This window comes from Myotis brandtii, unplaced genomic scaffold, assembly GCF_000412655.1.
Source record: "Myotis brandtii unplaced genomic scaffold, ASM41265v1 scaffold134, whole genome shotgun sequence".
In the NCBI taxonomy this organism is placed as follows: Eukaryota; Metazoa; Chordata; class Mammalia; order Chiroptera; family Vespertilionidae; genus Myotis; species Myotis brandtii.
In genome coordinates, this window is record NW_005354756.1 from 1,114,239 (window position 1) to 1,129,984 (window position 15,746).

Genomic DNA, 15,746 nt, shown 5'->3' on the forward strand with positions numbered 1-15,746 from the left:
TATATATATATACACACACGTATATATATTAATAAAAATATATACATTTTGTTAAACAAACATGGGATTACATCAGACATACAATACTTTAACATTTATATATTTTTAATCCTCACCCAAGGATATGCTTTTGGTTGATTTTAGAGAGAGAGGAAGGCAGAGAGAGAAACATCGATTGGTGGCCTACCCCATGCACCCGGACCAGGGGTTGAACCCATAACCTTTTGGTGTACGGGATGATGCTCAACCAACCGAGTCCCACGGCCAGGGCGAATTTACTGATTCTTATGAGTCACATTTTCCTGCTTCTTGGCATGTGTGGTAACATTTCACTGGATTTCAGGCACTCTGATTTTTATATTGTTGGGTGCTGGAGTTTTTCTGAATTCTTTTAAGTGCTTTTGTCCTTTTTCTTGGACTCATTTGAGTTCCTTGGAAACAGTTTGATCCTTTTGGAGGCTGATTTTAAGCACTGTTAGGACAATCCAGAACCGCCTTACGGGTTTGTTTGGTCACATTACTGAGGCTACACCTTTCTTAGGTTTTCCTCGATGCCTCATGTGTAGATGGTCTTTGGCCAGTTGGTTCACTAATTATTCCCGGTCCTGAGTGACTTCTGAGGATTGCTCTGCCTGCTTCTTGTGTCTTTAAAGTCACCTTCCAGTTTTGTTATGCTTTTATTGTGTGTGTTTTTTCCTATTATTTCAGCTTTTTTATTAAAATATATTATGCTAGGTTATTGGTAATAGCTTCATAATTGCCTGAAAGCGTGGTCACACCTCCTAAAACACCTAACCCATCCAGGGGCAGCTCACACCCTCCTGGTGTCGGGCCTTTATTGGCAATGGTCATGAAAAAGTGACATGTCTATTTTCCATACTAAGTAACACCCTTTTCACCTCCTCCTCGTTCTCTGCTCTCCTTCTGCAGGAGGAACGTGTGGTGAACCACATGGCAGCGAAGATTATCGAGAACGTCTGCACCACCTGCTCTGCGCAGGCCCAGGGCTTCATCACGGGAGAGATTGGACCCGTCTTATGGTACCTCTTCAAACACTCCACTGTCGATTCTCTCAGGATCACAGCAATATCGGTAAGATGGAGCATCTTTGGGGGATACATTCGCATATATTTAAACACCAAGCTTGCAAAAATTATGCGTGAAATAGAGTAATTGAATAGGTAGGAAACAGAAACTTCCAAGTAATAGTTGGTGAGAACAATAACTTGATTTTCTCCTACAGTAGAAGCTTCACAGCAGGGGCTGGACAACATTGGCACTGTCAGGAAATTCTGTTGGGACCTGGAGGAGGGGAGGAACCATGATATGACCAAAACTATATGGAGGCGATAGTGGAAAAGCAGGATTTGGTTTGGTATATTTTTAGTGTTCCCGTCAGCTCCCTCTCTTGGATTTTATATTAAATGGGTTTATCATGTGGTTCAAATGAATTCATCCCCAGGCATCTGTGGTTTTTCGGGTTTTGTATTTTGATTCGTTGTCTGCTACTTTGCGCACAAGGTCATAATAACTTGGTATAAAGGAGAATTATGTTTGAAGACGTGTTAACAGGGTTGTATCTGTTTACTAGTCTTTTGAAGAAATACAGCCCTTCCTCGTGACATTAGTTTCTGTCCCCTGGTTGGACACTAATCTCTTGACCGCTCAGCGTTGCCTGGCAGCCTCACTGCCTGTCTCTGTCTGCTCATTCGTGCACTCCCCACTGTGGCTGCTCCCTAACTTCCCGCTTTCCTTACATCTCCAATCCCGCCTTTCCCTCGGCACCCTCAGGAAATGACTCCCCAAGGGAAGGTGAGGACATCCAGTGGGAATTCCCCTCACTTGAGTCTGCACATCAGAGGTGTGTTCCCATCCACACCTTCCTCAGCTCTCCCCTCCTGCTGCCTCTGACTGTCTCTTCTCCTGTCAGACAAACCGCTCGGGTTTCTCCAGGCCTGTGTGTTGGGCCCTGTTTGGGAACCTCACTTGGTGGTTATTTTTGCTCTTTCCTAAATCTCTAACCTGTCCTTCCAGAGCTTTCTAATCAGCATCTTTGCCCCATTACAAAACCAAAACAAACCCAAGCAAAAGCACACAAATATGTCCAAAGGACTCCAGGCTGCATATCCCTCTTCACCGCCATACTTGTTTATACAGAGTTGTCATTACAAATTATCACTCCTTTCTGGCCCAGTTCCTGTCCACCCAGTCTGCTCTCTGTCCTAAAGATGTCACTGAAGCTGATCCCGTTGAGATCTGTAATGACTTGCATGTTGCTAAATCCTGTGGGTATTTATGGATATTTTTTAGTTCTTATCTTAATTCACCTATGTAGTTTTGAAGATAAAGGGCTAGCAATCCTGCTCACAGAGTATCTTAAGCAAAGGATATATAGCATCTCACACACACACACACACACACACACACACACCCCGCTTCAGGAGCCATGTGAGTTCAAAATTACAAAACCTAATTACCATGTGAGTAATTATGGAGGAGCCGTCAGAGAGTTAGTCACAGACTACGCCAGTGAACTTTCTCCAGGCGTCTTGGGATTATATCCTAAGGCATCCATTTTAATCCTGGCCTTTAAAAAAATCTGTCTTGCTTGAATTGGGTTCATGTTCTCACATCCATCTTTATATCTGCATGGTTTCTTTTCTTGGCTAAGTTTTTCCAGTTGTTCGCACCAAAGTCTTGTACTTTCTAGCCCTTTCTTCATCTGACCCATGAAGCTTCATTTTTCATCTTGGGCTTCTGGTATTTTGTTCTTAGCATTCATCTAAATAATTTTTCACTGACATTTTGCCAATTATACAAAAAATGTCTCTTTTTCTTTTCTTTTCTGTCCTCTTATCCCCTCTCTGCCCCTATTCTTATGTTTTCAAATCTCTTGGTTGGAGGAGAGTGTGTGTAGTTTGAAAAAACTTCCAAGGTGGTTTTAATATGGCATGTAAAACATTCAAAAGACAAAAGAGGAATGATTCTTAAATTTCTTCGGCAGTGATCCTGTTCACATATGTAATACGTACACAGCTTTCTCTTTGAATTAGTCTATTTCTCAGAGAGCTTTTTATTGACTAGAAATTCTGAAGGTCATGCAATGTTCTTTTGGAAGCAAATTTTGAACTGGAACTATTGTTCCCAGTTTTAGAATGTCGTCTCAAACTCTATTTTAAAATAAATAAATACTTCAAAACCATACCACTTGAGATCTGATTTTTCTTTTAAATTCAGAAAATACGAGCACTTATGTGCTCTTAAGCCTCCAAGAAGCCCTGTACCAGAGCTTAATATCCAGAGCGGCCAGTTCATGGAGAGGCTTGGGCTTCTGAGCAGCATTCCGAAGACCAGACCATTCCAGTCGCCCTATGTTGCTTTGAATACGCTCAGAAGTGGTCTTGAGAAGTCTCTGATCACGAAATGTGCCCTTTGTGATTGGGTAGGGGTTTTATATCGATAAAAAGTCAGTTTTTCTCTGTAATGAAGTCATTGTTGGGGGGACCCTTAATTTGCTTGAAAAGTTCTGGCTGTAGCATGATCTTTAAGGACTCCATTGAAAATGTTCTTTTTTTAAATCCTTGGATTAGAAAAATAATGAAACAATTCTGTTTTGATTTCCTAAACAGCAATTTTCTTAGGATTATCATAAATGAATTTTTAAAACGTTCACTTTCCGAACCAGATTTGTTTTTAGTGAATTTATGTTTCCTGTTCCCGCTTCCAGATACTAGCTGCTACTTTTCTATGGAAACAGATACAGTGTGGGCTGTAGACGTGAAAAAGTCTACTTTCATAGCTTCCAAACTGTGGCATCCAACTTAGCCACCTGTGACTCCCTCGGAAGAAAGAGGAGAGACTGAAAAGTTACTTGAAAGGTGTTTACAGTAGAGTTTATATCATGGAATTTCATTCTGATATGGCTGCCTGTAAATGAAGACAGATTTCTGGTTTAAGTTTGAAATGGAGTCAGTGATTTATTTTTTCAGCTTTATTGAGATACTAGAGGCCCGATGCATGAAATTCATGCACTTGGGGGGCGGGTCTCTCAGCCCAGCCCGCGCCCTCTTGCAGTCCAGGAGCCCTCAGCAGACATCCTTAGCGTTGCTGTGGAGGTGGGAGAGGCTCCTGCCATCGCCGCTGCGCTTGCCAGCCATGAGCCCGGCTTCTGGCTGAGCGGCGCTCCCCCTGTGGGAGTGCACTGACCACCAGGGGGCAGCTCCTGCGTTGAACATCTGCCCCCTGGTGGTCAGTGCATGTCACAGCGATCGGTCGTTCCGCTCTTTGGTCAATTTGCATATTAGCCTTTTATTATATAGGATAAGTGACATGTAACACTGTAAGTTTAAGGTGTACAACATGCTGATTTGGTCCTTATCTATAATAATAAAAGGATAATATGCTAATTTGACCGGACGTCTCCGGATGTCCTTCCTGACCAAGCCAGGGCCAGAGGGAAGCCAGCCTGGGTCCTGGGTGCCTGCCGGCGGGTGGAGGGAAGTCTGGGTCCTGGGTTCCAAGAGGGAAGCCGGTGCTGGCAGCCAGGGGAAGGAAGGCCTACTCTTGCACGAATTTTTGTGCATCGGACCTCTAGTATATTATAAAATGATCACTACCATAGTGGTAGCTTGCACCTCCCTCACATCAGATAACTGTCATTTCTCTTTTGTGATACAACATTTAAGATCTATTCTCTTAGCAACTTTCAAATATACATCACAATATTATTAACTGTAATCATTATGTTCTGCATTATATTCCCAGAACTTGCTCATCTTAAAACTGGACGTTGGTGCCGTTTGACCAACATCTTTCCTTTTCCCCACCCTCTTACTCCCGACAACCACCATTGAGTTTCTATGAGGTCAGCTTTTTGAGATTCCACATGTGAGTGATTTCATACCGTATTTGTCTTTCTCTGCCTGACTTACCTTACTCAGCAGGATGTCCTCAGGGCCCATCCATGTTGCCACAAATGGCAGGATTTTCATGTTTCTCACGGCTGAGTAACATTCTATTGTATGGGCCACATTTTTTTCCCCCTCGTCATCTGTTGCCGGTGGTTAGGTTGTTTCCATACCGTGGCTGTTGTGAGTAACGCTGCAATGACCATGGGAGTGCAGATATCAGTTTGAGATCCTGTTGTCCTTTTTGAATGATTAAGACAGGACTTTTATAAGGATCCGACTTGCTAATCAGTTCCATGAAGAAAGGGACACTTTTTTTTTTTTTTAGGGAACAGTATATATTAGTGCTTTGCAGATGTTCATTTTTCAATATATTTGTTTGCTTAGTAACTTCAGAAATGGTAGTAAATGTAGACATTACTAATAAAGTAAGCTTTTCCTGTAAATGCTTATTTCCTTGTAGTAATTTTAAAAATGTCTAATGCAGTCATGGCATTGGAATGTAATTAAAATCCTAAGAAAATAATAGGCATTTATTTGAAAAATTTGAACAGTACAGACAGAAAAGGTTGAAGACTCTTCCTTGTCCTTTTTTAAAAAAATTTTTTTGTATGTTTTTATTGATTTCAGAGACAGGAAGGGAGAGGGAGAGAGAGATAGAAACATCAATGATGAGAGAGAATCATTGATCAGTTGCCTCTTGTGTCCCCACTATTAGGGATGAGCCCGCCACTCGGGCATGTGCCCTGACCGGAATCCAGCCGTGACCACCCGGTTCATAGGTCAACACTCAGTCACTGAGCCACCCTGGCCGGGCGCCCTTTTTTCTTTTTCTACCTCTCACCTCCGTTTCTCACTCCTGAGGACAGCTGTGTGTGTTACCTGTTCCTTTCTGGTTCTAATAGGTCACATTAGCATTTTCATAAAGACTGGAAGTGTGGTTTGGCAGAAAAGAAATACATCCACTTTAAACATGTCATTCTGGTGGGAGATTGACTTTATGCCAGCCAGCACTTGTTTTCCTTATTTCATCAATAGGAATACCTTCTAAAGGAAGTTCATTCTTGGAGATGGAACAAATATTAAAATTTTTCCTGAGATGTTCAAGAAAATGAAAATATTTTTCAAAGTCTTTGTCTTTTCTCTCCCTCCCGCCTGCCGTCCTTTCTTTTGACATCGTAATATTTCTAACAATTCATCTTTTACTTGATCTTTTCATAATAGCAATTCATCTTATATTTGATCTTTTCATAATCAAGGCTATAAATCCATTTTAAATATAAATCAGGAAGGAGGTTATGACATTAAATATAAGGAATGTTTTTGTAAAACTATTTCTGGCCTAAGTTTATGTCTCTCTTTGAAGTCTCCCATGGACACACGGAATATGACCATGCCTCTCTCTCACTTAAAACTTTTGAGGTTTTCCCTTTGCTTATGGCTGCGATTTTCAACCTTTTTCATCTCATGACACACATAAACTAATTACCAAAATTCTGCAGCACGCCAAAAAATGTATTTTTGCCGATCTGACAAAAAATAGATATAACTTTGATTCACTCACACTCGACAGCTATTGTTGTGTTGGCCGTTGTCACTTTTTATTTGACAATCTAAGGGACTAAATAGTCAGGTAATGCATGTTCTGAAAATTCTTGCCACACACCAGTTTAAAGTCGCTGGCTCACGGCATACAACTAGAAGGTCCTAGCTTGGTAGGCCTTCTTTGGCTTGGGCCTACTTTTACAGATGGATCCTGTTTTCCTCTTTCCTACTCTCTGTCTGCCCTCCTTCCCCCGAAGCAGGGTCTGCTTGCATCAGACAAACGCTCTTCATCTCCCCTCGCCATGGGAATCCTCATTCTCTCTCTCTGCCTAGAATTCTCCTCCCTTCCTCCTTCCTCTGCAGGAACTGGCTCAGCACACCTTGCTGAGGTAGCTGTGGCTGAGTGGCCTTTCCTGCCTTTCTGAGCACGATTACTGAGCCCACTCCTATTCCAACACGTACTACATTCTGTTAGTTTATTAATTACAGGCTTTATCTCTAATAGTTTATGAGCAATTTAGGAAAAGCCCAGGGGTCTGATAACCTCAGTTTGAATTCCAGCTTTGCCACTTACTAGCTATATGTTTTTGGGCAAATGGCTTAAATATTTTATGCCTTAGTTTTACCGTCTATGAAATGGGGTTAATAATAATACTTCACTTACCTATTGTTGGGAGAATCAAATGAGCTAGTCTGCAGATGTTCTCCACATACTAAACAATAAATGTTAGATACATACTTTTGTGACTATTTCCCCAGCCCCTAGCTCAGTGTCTGCAAAAGAGGGCACTTAATGATGTTCATTACTTAAGGGGAAGTTTTCCTATCTAGACTTATGAATTAGTTTATCATAGTTAGCTCACCATAACTTATATGACTATTACTTTAAGAGTAGCGAATGTTTTAAAACAACGTTAGTTTTCATTAGCAGCTGGATTATTGTTTTATTTTTAAATGTGTTGATAATTTCCAACTCACTTAAGCCAAAAGCAGTGACGAAGGAGCGAGGTAAGTGCCTTCTACGCTGCACAGGCCTGGCTGCTGCCCTTGGAGTGCCTGAGGCCCCGTCCCCTGTCTCCGCAGGCCCTGTGCAGGATCACTCGCCACTCCCCGTCCGCCTTCCAGAACGTCATTGAGAAGGTGGGCCTGACCTCGGTGATCGCCGCCCTGGCCTCCGCCATCTGCAGAGTCCAGCAGTACCTGCTGACCCTGTTCACCGCCATGCTGTCCTGTGGGATCCACCTGCAGAGACTAATCCAGGAAAAGGTTTGCCATCCCCTTCGCCCAGTGCCCTACCTTAAAACTTTCTTCCGCAGTTTTAGTGGATGAGGAATATCATCTCTGTAGGATTAATATTCATCTCAAGGGACCTTTCTGAACTTTGCCAAACCTGTGTACCGTAGGCCGCTCATCCGAAGATGATGTGAGAGTTTTTAGTGATTAAAATGGAAATGGCTCTGCCTGCTGGTCCCATGTCAGTAATGAAAAGCTAGAAAATGTCCTTTCTATACACTAGTATTTCTCATGCCTCCCCCTCAGCTTCCTCCTTCTCCCCCTTCCCCTCCTCCTCTTCATCCTGCACCTCGTCCTCTTCGTCCTCCTCCTCATCCCCCTCCTCCTCTTCCTCCACCTTTTCCCCCATTCTTTTGCCTGCCTTAGGGAGGGGTCCCTTTATATTCGGACTCATTTTTATTCCTTTCCTCGTCTAATTCTCTGTCAGTGCCACGTACCCTTAGAGCCCCCTTCTTCCTGTTTTTGACTTAGTCCCCTTCTGCTTTGCTTTCCAGTTAATTCATGGACAGTCGTTTGTAAAATCACATCACAAAACTGTAGAGCTCTGAAGAAGGCTCTGTAGGGTAGCCTTCCTCAAAGTATCTTCTCTAGGCCCTGGCTGGGTAGCTCAGTTGGTTAGAGCATCGTCCGGATACAGCAAGGTTGCGGGTTCGATCCCGGTCAGGGCACATACAAGAATAAAAAGTTAAAAAAAAGTGTCTTCTCCAGTCCTTGCTGAAGAGAGTCCCTGGGCCAGCATTGGTGTCTTCTGGGGGTGTGTTGGAAACACAGACCCCAGGCCCCCACCCAGGCCACCCCAGGCCCCCCTCCCCTAAGCCCCCCCGCAAACCCACCCCAGGCCCCACCCCAGGCCTGCCATATCAGAATCGGCATTTTACTGAGGTCGTGTAAACATAGGTGATGTGTTTTAACGTTATAGTTTGAGAAGCCCTGTCCTAGAGTATTAGTGTTTAATTCAGTGAGGTGTTAACAGGTGAAAAAGTGGACCGTGGTTATATATACATTTGGAAAGTAGTGCGTTAAAGAGAGAATTTCGATGGGCAGACTTGCCCATTGTTTCATGTGCTCATGTGTCTTATGAATCTCCGTGCAGCGTTTTTATACCTTAGGGGACCACTGATCGCTTTTCGGAGGGAAATGCTTGGCACATTGGGTTTTGCAGAACAGGGACGGTGACGCCGCTGAGTGTGAATGGACCCACTTACGCGTTTCCTGTGGTTCCTCTGCATCGCATGCAGCACTTTCAATTTTGATTTTCATCCTAAAAGTTAAAATTTCGATAGTTACTATTAATAATGGTCAGGTTTGCATAGTAAACTTGGTCTGTGAAAGTCAGACAGAGAGCAAGCCGCTGCTTGCCTTTAATTAGTCTGATTTAGACTTTGCTAAGAGATGTGAGCCTCAGAGAAAGTATTTTTTTCCAACAGTCTGCATATCTAATTTTTGCTACTAAATTTTCCAAGTCATTAATGTTGTTGTCAGTGTATTAGAAAAAGCACCACTCGAGTAGTTTGACTGTGTAAATTGTGATAATAGAGGCTGAGAGTTTTAGCAGTTTTTCTTTTTTCACCCGAGCACAGGCATGAATTAATTTAGTTTCAAAATGATATTTCACAAACTGGTCAAATAAGAACTTGGTAGTTGGGCTTCCCTGAGGTGTGGGATGTGTTGGGGAGATCTGGGGAGAGAAAGAAGGCCAGCAAAGCTGTATGTAGGCAGCAGGGATGAAGGGACATGGCAGGAGGTTGGGAGGGAGGAGAAGACTAAAATAAAGTACTCTGCTCCCTAAGATAATCTCTTTAAAAATTTTGATATGTATCTTTCAAATTCACATTTATTGCGAATATACTAGTATATGTGCACATACACATACATTCATCTATTCCAGTGGTTCTCAACCTTCCTAATGCCACGACCCTTTAATATAGTTCCTCATGTTGTGATGACCCCCAACCATAAAATTATTTTTGTTGCTACTTCATAACTGTAATTTTGCTACTGCTATGAATCGTAATGTAAATATCTGATATGCTATATGTGTTTTCCGATGGTCACGACCCACAGGTTGAGAACCGCTAAATTCCTTCCTTCCTGTTGCCACGCAACATGCCATTAGAATCTTTTTACAAAAATGGGATCAATTGTATATTGTTTGGTGATCCATACTTTTCCTATTGTTTGAATAAGTTGAAGCCAAGTAATGAGAATAAGGGTGATGGATAGTATGTTGTCCTAGACCTGCACTGACATATGCACACAGAGGTTTATTCACATATAAATACAAATGTGTCTGTACATACGTGTGTGTGTGTGTGTGTGTGTGTGTGTGTGTGTGGATGCATATAGAGAGAAGGGGAAAGTATGTGAATATTACACTTAACTAGATAACTGCTTTGTAATTAAATCACTGGTGTGGCTTAAAAATACACACAAAAAGCTTATGTTAAGAACTCAGTGCCAGATTCTTGATGTTAGGAAATCGAAACATATGAAACTTCTGGAATCCCATTCTGCTGCATTTCAATTAATTGAGCTTAAAAAACTCACACCAACTTAAGTTACATAGATTCAAACACCGGCCTCAGTCATTTTGTTCCTGGCGTCTGTGACTTTGAATGGACTTCGTAGCCGGATCATCAGTAATGCATCCTTTGGACTTCGTTTGCTTTGGGGGTCACTTAATGATATAACACGAATTTCTTAAAGCCCTACTGTATTCCACAGGTGAATTTGTTCAGGCTCGCCGGTCAGATGGCTTCCTTCTGAGTGCCATTGACGAAGATTCTGCCTTTTAAGTTTTTTTGCTTATTAATTTTGACAGGAGCCGCTGTCTCTCTCCGTTTGTGCAGTCTGGTTTGACAGAAGCCTTGCTTCAGGTTTAGCATTTGGACCAAGCAGCACAACAGTGATGAATAATAAACTAGAAGCCGCAGACCTCTGTTATTTGTAAGCACTGTGGAAGATCACTATGAAATTTCGTGCCTGCAGAATTTTGAAAAATCTGAACGCTAAGTTTACTAAGGTTTTATTTCTCACAAATCACTAGGCATATAGACTCAATGGTTGCTAATCAAGCTTTTAAAAGATGGTAATTTATGCATGCTAATCAGATTATGCGTGCGTATTATATTTTTAACTTGTCCTCATTAATAAATATATTCTGCTTGAGACATTTTTTACTTAGATACCTGGCTAAACTTCTTTAAGGAAGGTGAATCCAAAAGCCATCTTAGATTTAATCAGCGTGGTTTTCATTTCCGTCAGTGTGAAAATCGTGTCAGTGTAGTTATGCACGTGATTTCTCACTGCTTTTCCTGGAGGCTGTTATCAGCGATGGCCAGGCTGTCCTCGATTTTCTCCTGGGACAGTTGATTGAAGCAGATCAGTTTCACAGCTTGAGATTTATAAGAGATAATTCTGAAGTGTTCTACCTCATCACTATTTTGATCCACCTCCTATTTTCCCCTTTTAAGGGATGGCTCAACCTTTTGTTTAATTTATGATAAGGGTAACATTTTGTTTGTGGTGGATGCTTCCACTGTGTGGGCCCATTCCTAACATTTTGAATATTCCGTCCCATCATCTTTATGTTCGATAGATATGTCCATTCTGAAATCTGTCAAGTACCATTTGAATGTTGGACATAAACTCATCCTGCTGTGTTTTGGCTTCCGCTTTTTGTTCCCACATGCAATTTCTAGGTGTGCTGAGCTGAATGGCAGGGTGGATTTCAGTCAAAGCTGTGTACACAGTGGATTGCGTGCCGAAGTGACCCGAGGTCATTTGTGCTTCTCTGAAGGTCGTTTGATTAGTCATCCGTGGCCTTAAGCCTTTGCCTGCCGTCTGTAATCTTCCCTCCTCAGATGTTGTAAGAATAATTGTTCTAGAAGTGTGGTGCCATTGTGTAAGATTAAACACGGGGCCCTGTGCAACTAGTTGTAGGGAGGTGGTCAGTGCTGCCCATTCAGTTTTTCTGAAGTGGCCAAATGAGAATTTATTTAGGGCACGAGATGCTTTTAGGCTTAGATCCCAATGGCAGTCTTCTTCAGAATCCCGTTTCCTTTATTTCTGGTATTTGCTGTAGTTTGCCTTGTTGGTTTCACTCAAAATCCTAAGTGTATCATTTTAATTTGCAAGAATCTTAGTACTGACTTAATCTCAAGGGTCGCAGCTACTGTTGAGAATAGTTGAACATAATAGTCAACTTATAGGTGACTAACATAATCGTATTTGCTGTCTTAGAAGCTCATTGCAGCTGCATCTTATAGAATAGATGGAAGAATGCAAGGATGGATAAAGCCTCCTGCAGTAATTCAGGAAAGATGGTGCATTGAAATAAGGCATCGATGGTGGGGTGGTGTTCTCGCAGGAATTGGGAATCTATTGGACATGCGATGGAGGAGGAAGAGAAAGTCAAAGATGCTCAGAATTCTAACTTTAGCTATTGGGTCGATGATCCTTGGAGTAGATCTCCTTTTGATTAGGTGCTAAGTTTAATGTTGGATGTGTAATACAAATGATTGCAATATACCCTTCACTCACATTCACCAAAGGCTAACATTTTACCATATTTGCTTTATAGTTTTTCTCTCTTTCTATCTCTTACATGTGTGTTCTTACCAATTATAGAAGATATTTCCTTCAATTATTTCACCGAATATTCCCCCCAAACAAGCCATGGATTTAAAAATCAAGTTCACATTAATTTATCATTATTAGCTAATCTATAGACCTTATTCAGATTTTGCAATTGTCCTTGTAATGTCCTTTTATGCAGAACAAAACCTCCAGATCTTGAATTGTAGTCAGTTACCATGTCTTTTTAGTGTCCTAGAATCTGGAGTAGTCTTTCAGTCTTCGGCTAGCGGATGTTTGAATGGCTTTGGAATTGTGTGTGTGTGTGTGTGTGTGTGTGTGTGTGTGTGTGTGTAGGGTCGTGTTGGTGTGGAAAATAGATTTGTGATCATGGTCCTTGGACCACAGAGTCTACATTAGAACTGGAAGGTGACTGTGGGGAAAGGTGGATAGTTGACTGACATAAGGTGGAAGCAGATCTGTTACTCAGGGAACCTTGGTGTTGATTCTGTTTTGAATAGAATGGTGATGAATTGGCTTTTTTTTTTTCCCCAGGAACTAGGTGAGACTGATGCATAGGTAGAGATACATAGATACGTCTCCATCCTTCACAGAAACATACACCTGACTGTGTACATTCTTCCTGTCTGACAATATCGCACCCACTGTAAAGGCCCGGGGCGTGGCAAAAACCCAAGCTGCTTACATCTGCCTGGGACACGCTGTCACCGCTAGGTGCTGCCTCTGTGAAAGACTCTTAGGAATTTGTATTCCTGCTCTGCAGCCATCTTGGTGACAACACAATTCCATATTCTTGCCTACTTACATTCATTAACTGTGTGTGTGTCTGTGTTTTCTTTTTGCATATTAATAGACACCTGAAATGATGTACAATCTCTTTGTTCGGTGACAACACAATTCCATATTCTTGCCTACGTACATTCATTAACTGTGTGTGTGTATGTGTGTGTGTCTGTGTTTTCTTTTTGCACATTAATAGACACCTGAAATGATGTACAATCTCTTTGTTAGAAGGGGAAAAAAACTAATACTTATTCTTCTGTTCTGCATTATACCTTTAATTACATAGGGTATATGTTTTCTCTTGTGCCACGTGTTGGGTATCGTTTTTATTTTACGTCTCTAGGACCTGAGCATGTATGTGCAGGTTTGCTCAGAGGCTCCTGTCTGCCTGCAGTGATGGCCGCCAGCTCTAGTTATCATGGCCACACTGGCACTTGTGTCTTTGAGTGGTTAAGAGGCAGGCTTTGCTGTCCGACTGGCCGGGATTTGAATCCAACTTTGTGGATTTGGGCAAATCACATAACCTTTCAAGATTCATATTTCTTTTTCAAAATAGGGAGAATATTGCCAACTTTTTATGGCTGATTTTCATGTTTAAATGAGATCATACATACTAAAAATTTACTATAGCATCTGGCACAAATTAAGAATGCAGACATGGTAGCTGATATTATTTTACTGCCTGCTTTCTGTTTGGTTATTATAATCCATTAACCTTGAGAGTTGACTGCCCTATTTATTTCCTGTTTTCTAAAGCAAATGTTAATGTCTTCCACAGGATTTTGTCTCTACAATTATCCGTTTGCTTGACAGCCCCTCAACTTCCATTCGAGCCAAAGCCTTCCTGGTTCTTTTATATATTTTGATCCATAACCACGAGATGCTGCTGCTCAGCTGCCAAGCAAGGTATGACTTTCTCTGATGATTTCATCAACGTCTTCAGATTGGTGCTCGTTTCATTATTTTTTAGCCTCTGTGTATCTGGAATTGAATTTTTTTCTCGGTTTTCTCAAGGGTTTAATATTTCATGTGCAGCCTCAGCTTGGACACCCTGGAGACCAGGGAGGCTGTGAAACTGAAGCAGGTGGTGGGAACTAGCTGGAGTTTCCCAGGTCTGAGGACGATCCAAGGCAGGTGTTGAGGTGGCTCTGGCTTGCGTCTTTGGGAGGTATTCCTGGACCAGGGTCTTGGTGGTAGTTTTCATCATTGTAGGACTCTGGAATGTGCAGTTGCCAGCCCTCAGGACAGCCTGGTGAAATAGAGGAAGGAGCAGGGCCGGATCGGGAGTGTTAGGACGGGCAGGTCTCTCACTCTCTGGGCTTCACCTCCCCGGAGCCGTCCTGCATGTACCTGGTTCTCTTCACACTCAATGCTTCTTGAGTAGCATCTTCTGAACTATCTAGTCCATATGCACTGTTGAATCACAGAGAGACCTTAAAGACATGGTCTAATATCTATTTCTCAGTCTAGCATTATAATTATTATAGAATGTGGAGGAGAGCCTGGCATTGTTGAGATGGATCTTGATTAGGGATTGACAGACTTTTTCTTGTGAACAACTAGAGAGTAAATATTTTAGGATTTGTGCATCAAGAGGCAAAATTGTGAATATTATGTAGGTACTTATAACAAGAGAGAAAACAAATTGAGTACATATATTTTATAATACAGGTATAATGAGAAGAATAGAATTTTTTTTGGTGGGTGGGGAGAGAGAACATTTTGCTTAATTAGAGGTCAAAGTTAATGTCTCCTCATCAAAGCAATGACAAGTGTTCATGATAGTGCTGATCTCTAATGTAGTTTTATGATTTCAGAGAGGAAGGGAGAGGGAGAAAGAGATAGAAACATCAAAGATGAGAGAGAATCATTGATTGGCTGCCTCCTGCATGCCCCCCACTGGGGACTGAGGCCACAGCCTGGGCATGTGCCCTGACCGTGAATCTAACCATGACCTCTTGGTTCATAGGTTGACGTTGAACCACTGAGCCATGCCGGCCGGGCATTCCTGTGCTTTTAAAAATAGTATGCCCGGGGATTTTTAGTTTTTAAGATGGGGGACTTGAGAGGATTGGGCTTGCGCCAACTAGGCAGAACTAGAGATCCAAAGTCACTTTTGAACATGGCTCTTGGAAATGTGAGTAGCTCTAACTTTTTGGAAAGTAACTCAGAAACACTTGGGACTATTAACAGTACCCATCACTTTGGTTCTAACAGGTCTGCCTTTGATATTTAGCTGCTAAAAATAGAGGTATGAATTGTTTAGGAAATATGCATGAGAAACAAATAGCATTGTTTCTAGTGGTCAATATCTGGAAATATAGTTCATGTCCATTGGTATCGAAATACCTCAACACATGATGGTATAGCTAAACTAGAAGTCGATGTCTCATTTGATTAACTATTAACTAGAGGCCTGGTGCACGAAATCATGCACAGGTACGGTCCCTAGGCCTAGCCTGTGATCAGGGCCATCTCGCTGCCACCCACCCCGGTTCCCCATTTGCCATCCGGCGATGGGAGCCTGATGGCCGGGGGAGGGACCGAGAGGTCGGCTATTGCTGCCCGCTCACCAGCCCCACCCCTGCCGCGGGTCGCCCTCTGTGTGTGGGGCAACCGGCG

The 15,746-nt window shown here is 42.2% G+C and overlaps 1 protein-coding gene across 2 annotated transcripts in view; it reads left to right on the forward strand.

Annotated features, from left to right (window-relative positions):
- Positions 1-15,746, forward strand: part of ULK4 (unc-51 like kinase 4) — a 290,018-nt gene that overhangs the window by 71,864 nt on the left and 202,408 nt on the right. For both annotated transcript variants that reach the window (XM_014534909.1, XM_005860404.2), the window contains exons 20-22: positions 931-1,092; positions 7,536-7,718; positions 13,903-14,030. In XM_014534909.1, coding sequence (XP_014390395.1) covers positions 931-1,092; positions 7,536-7,718; positions 13,903-14,030 — 473 coding nt within the window. The remainder of the gene's footprint in view (positions 1-930; positions 1,093-7,535; positions 7,719-13,902; positions 14,031-15,746) is intronic.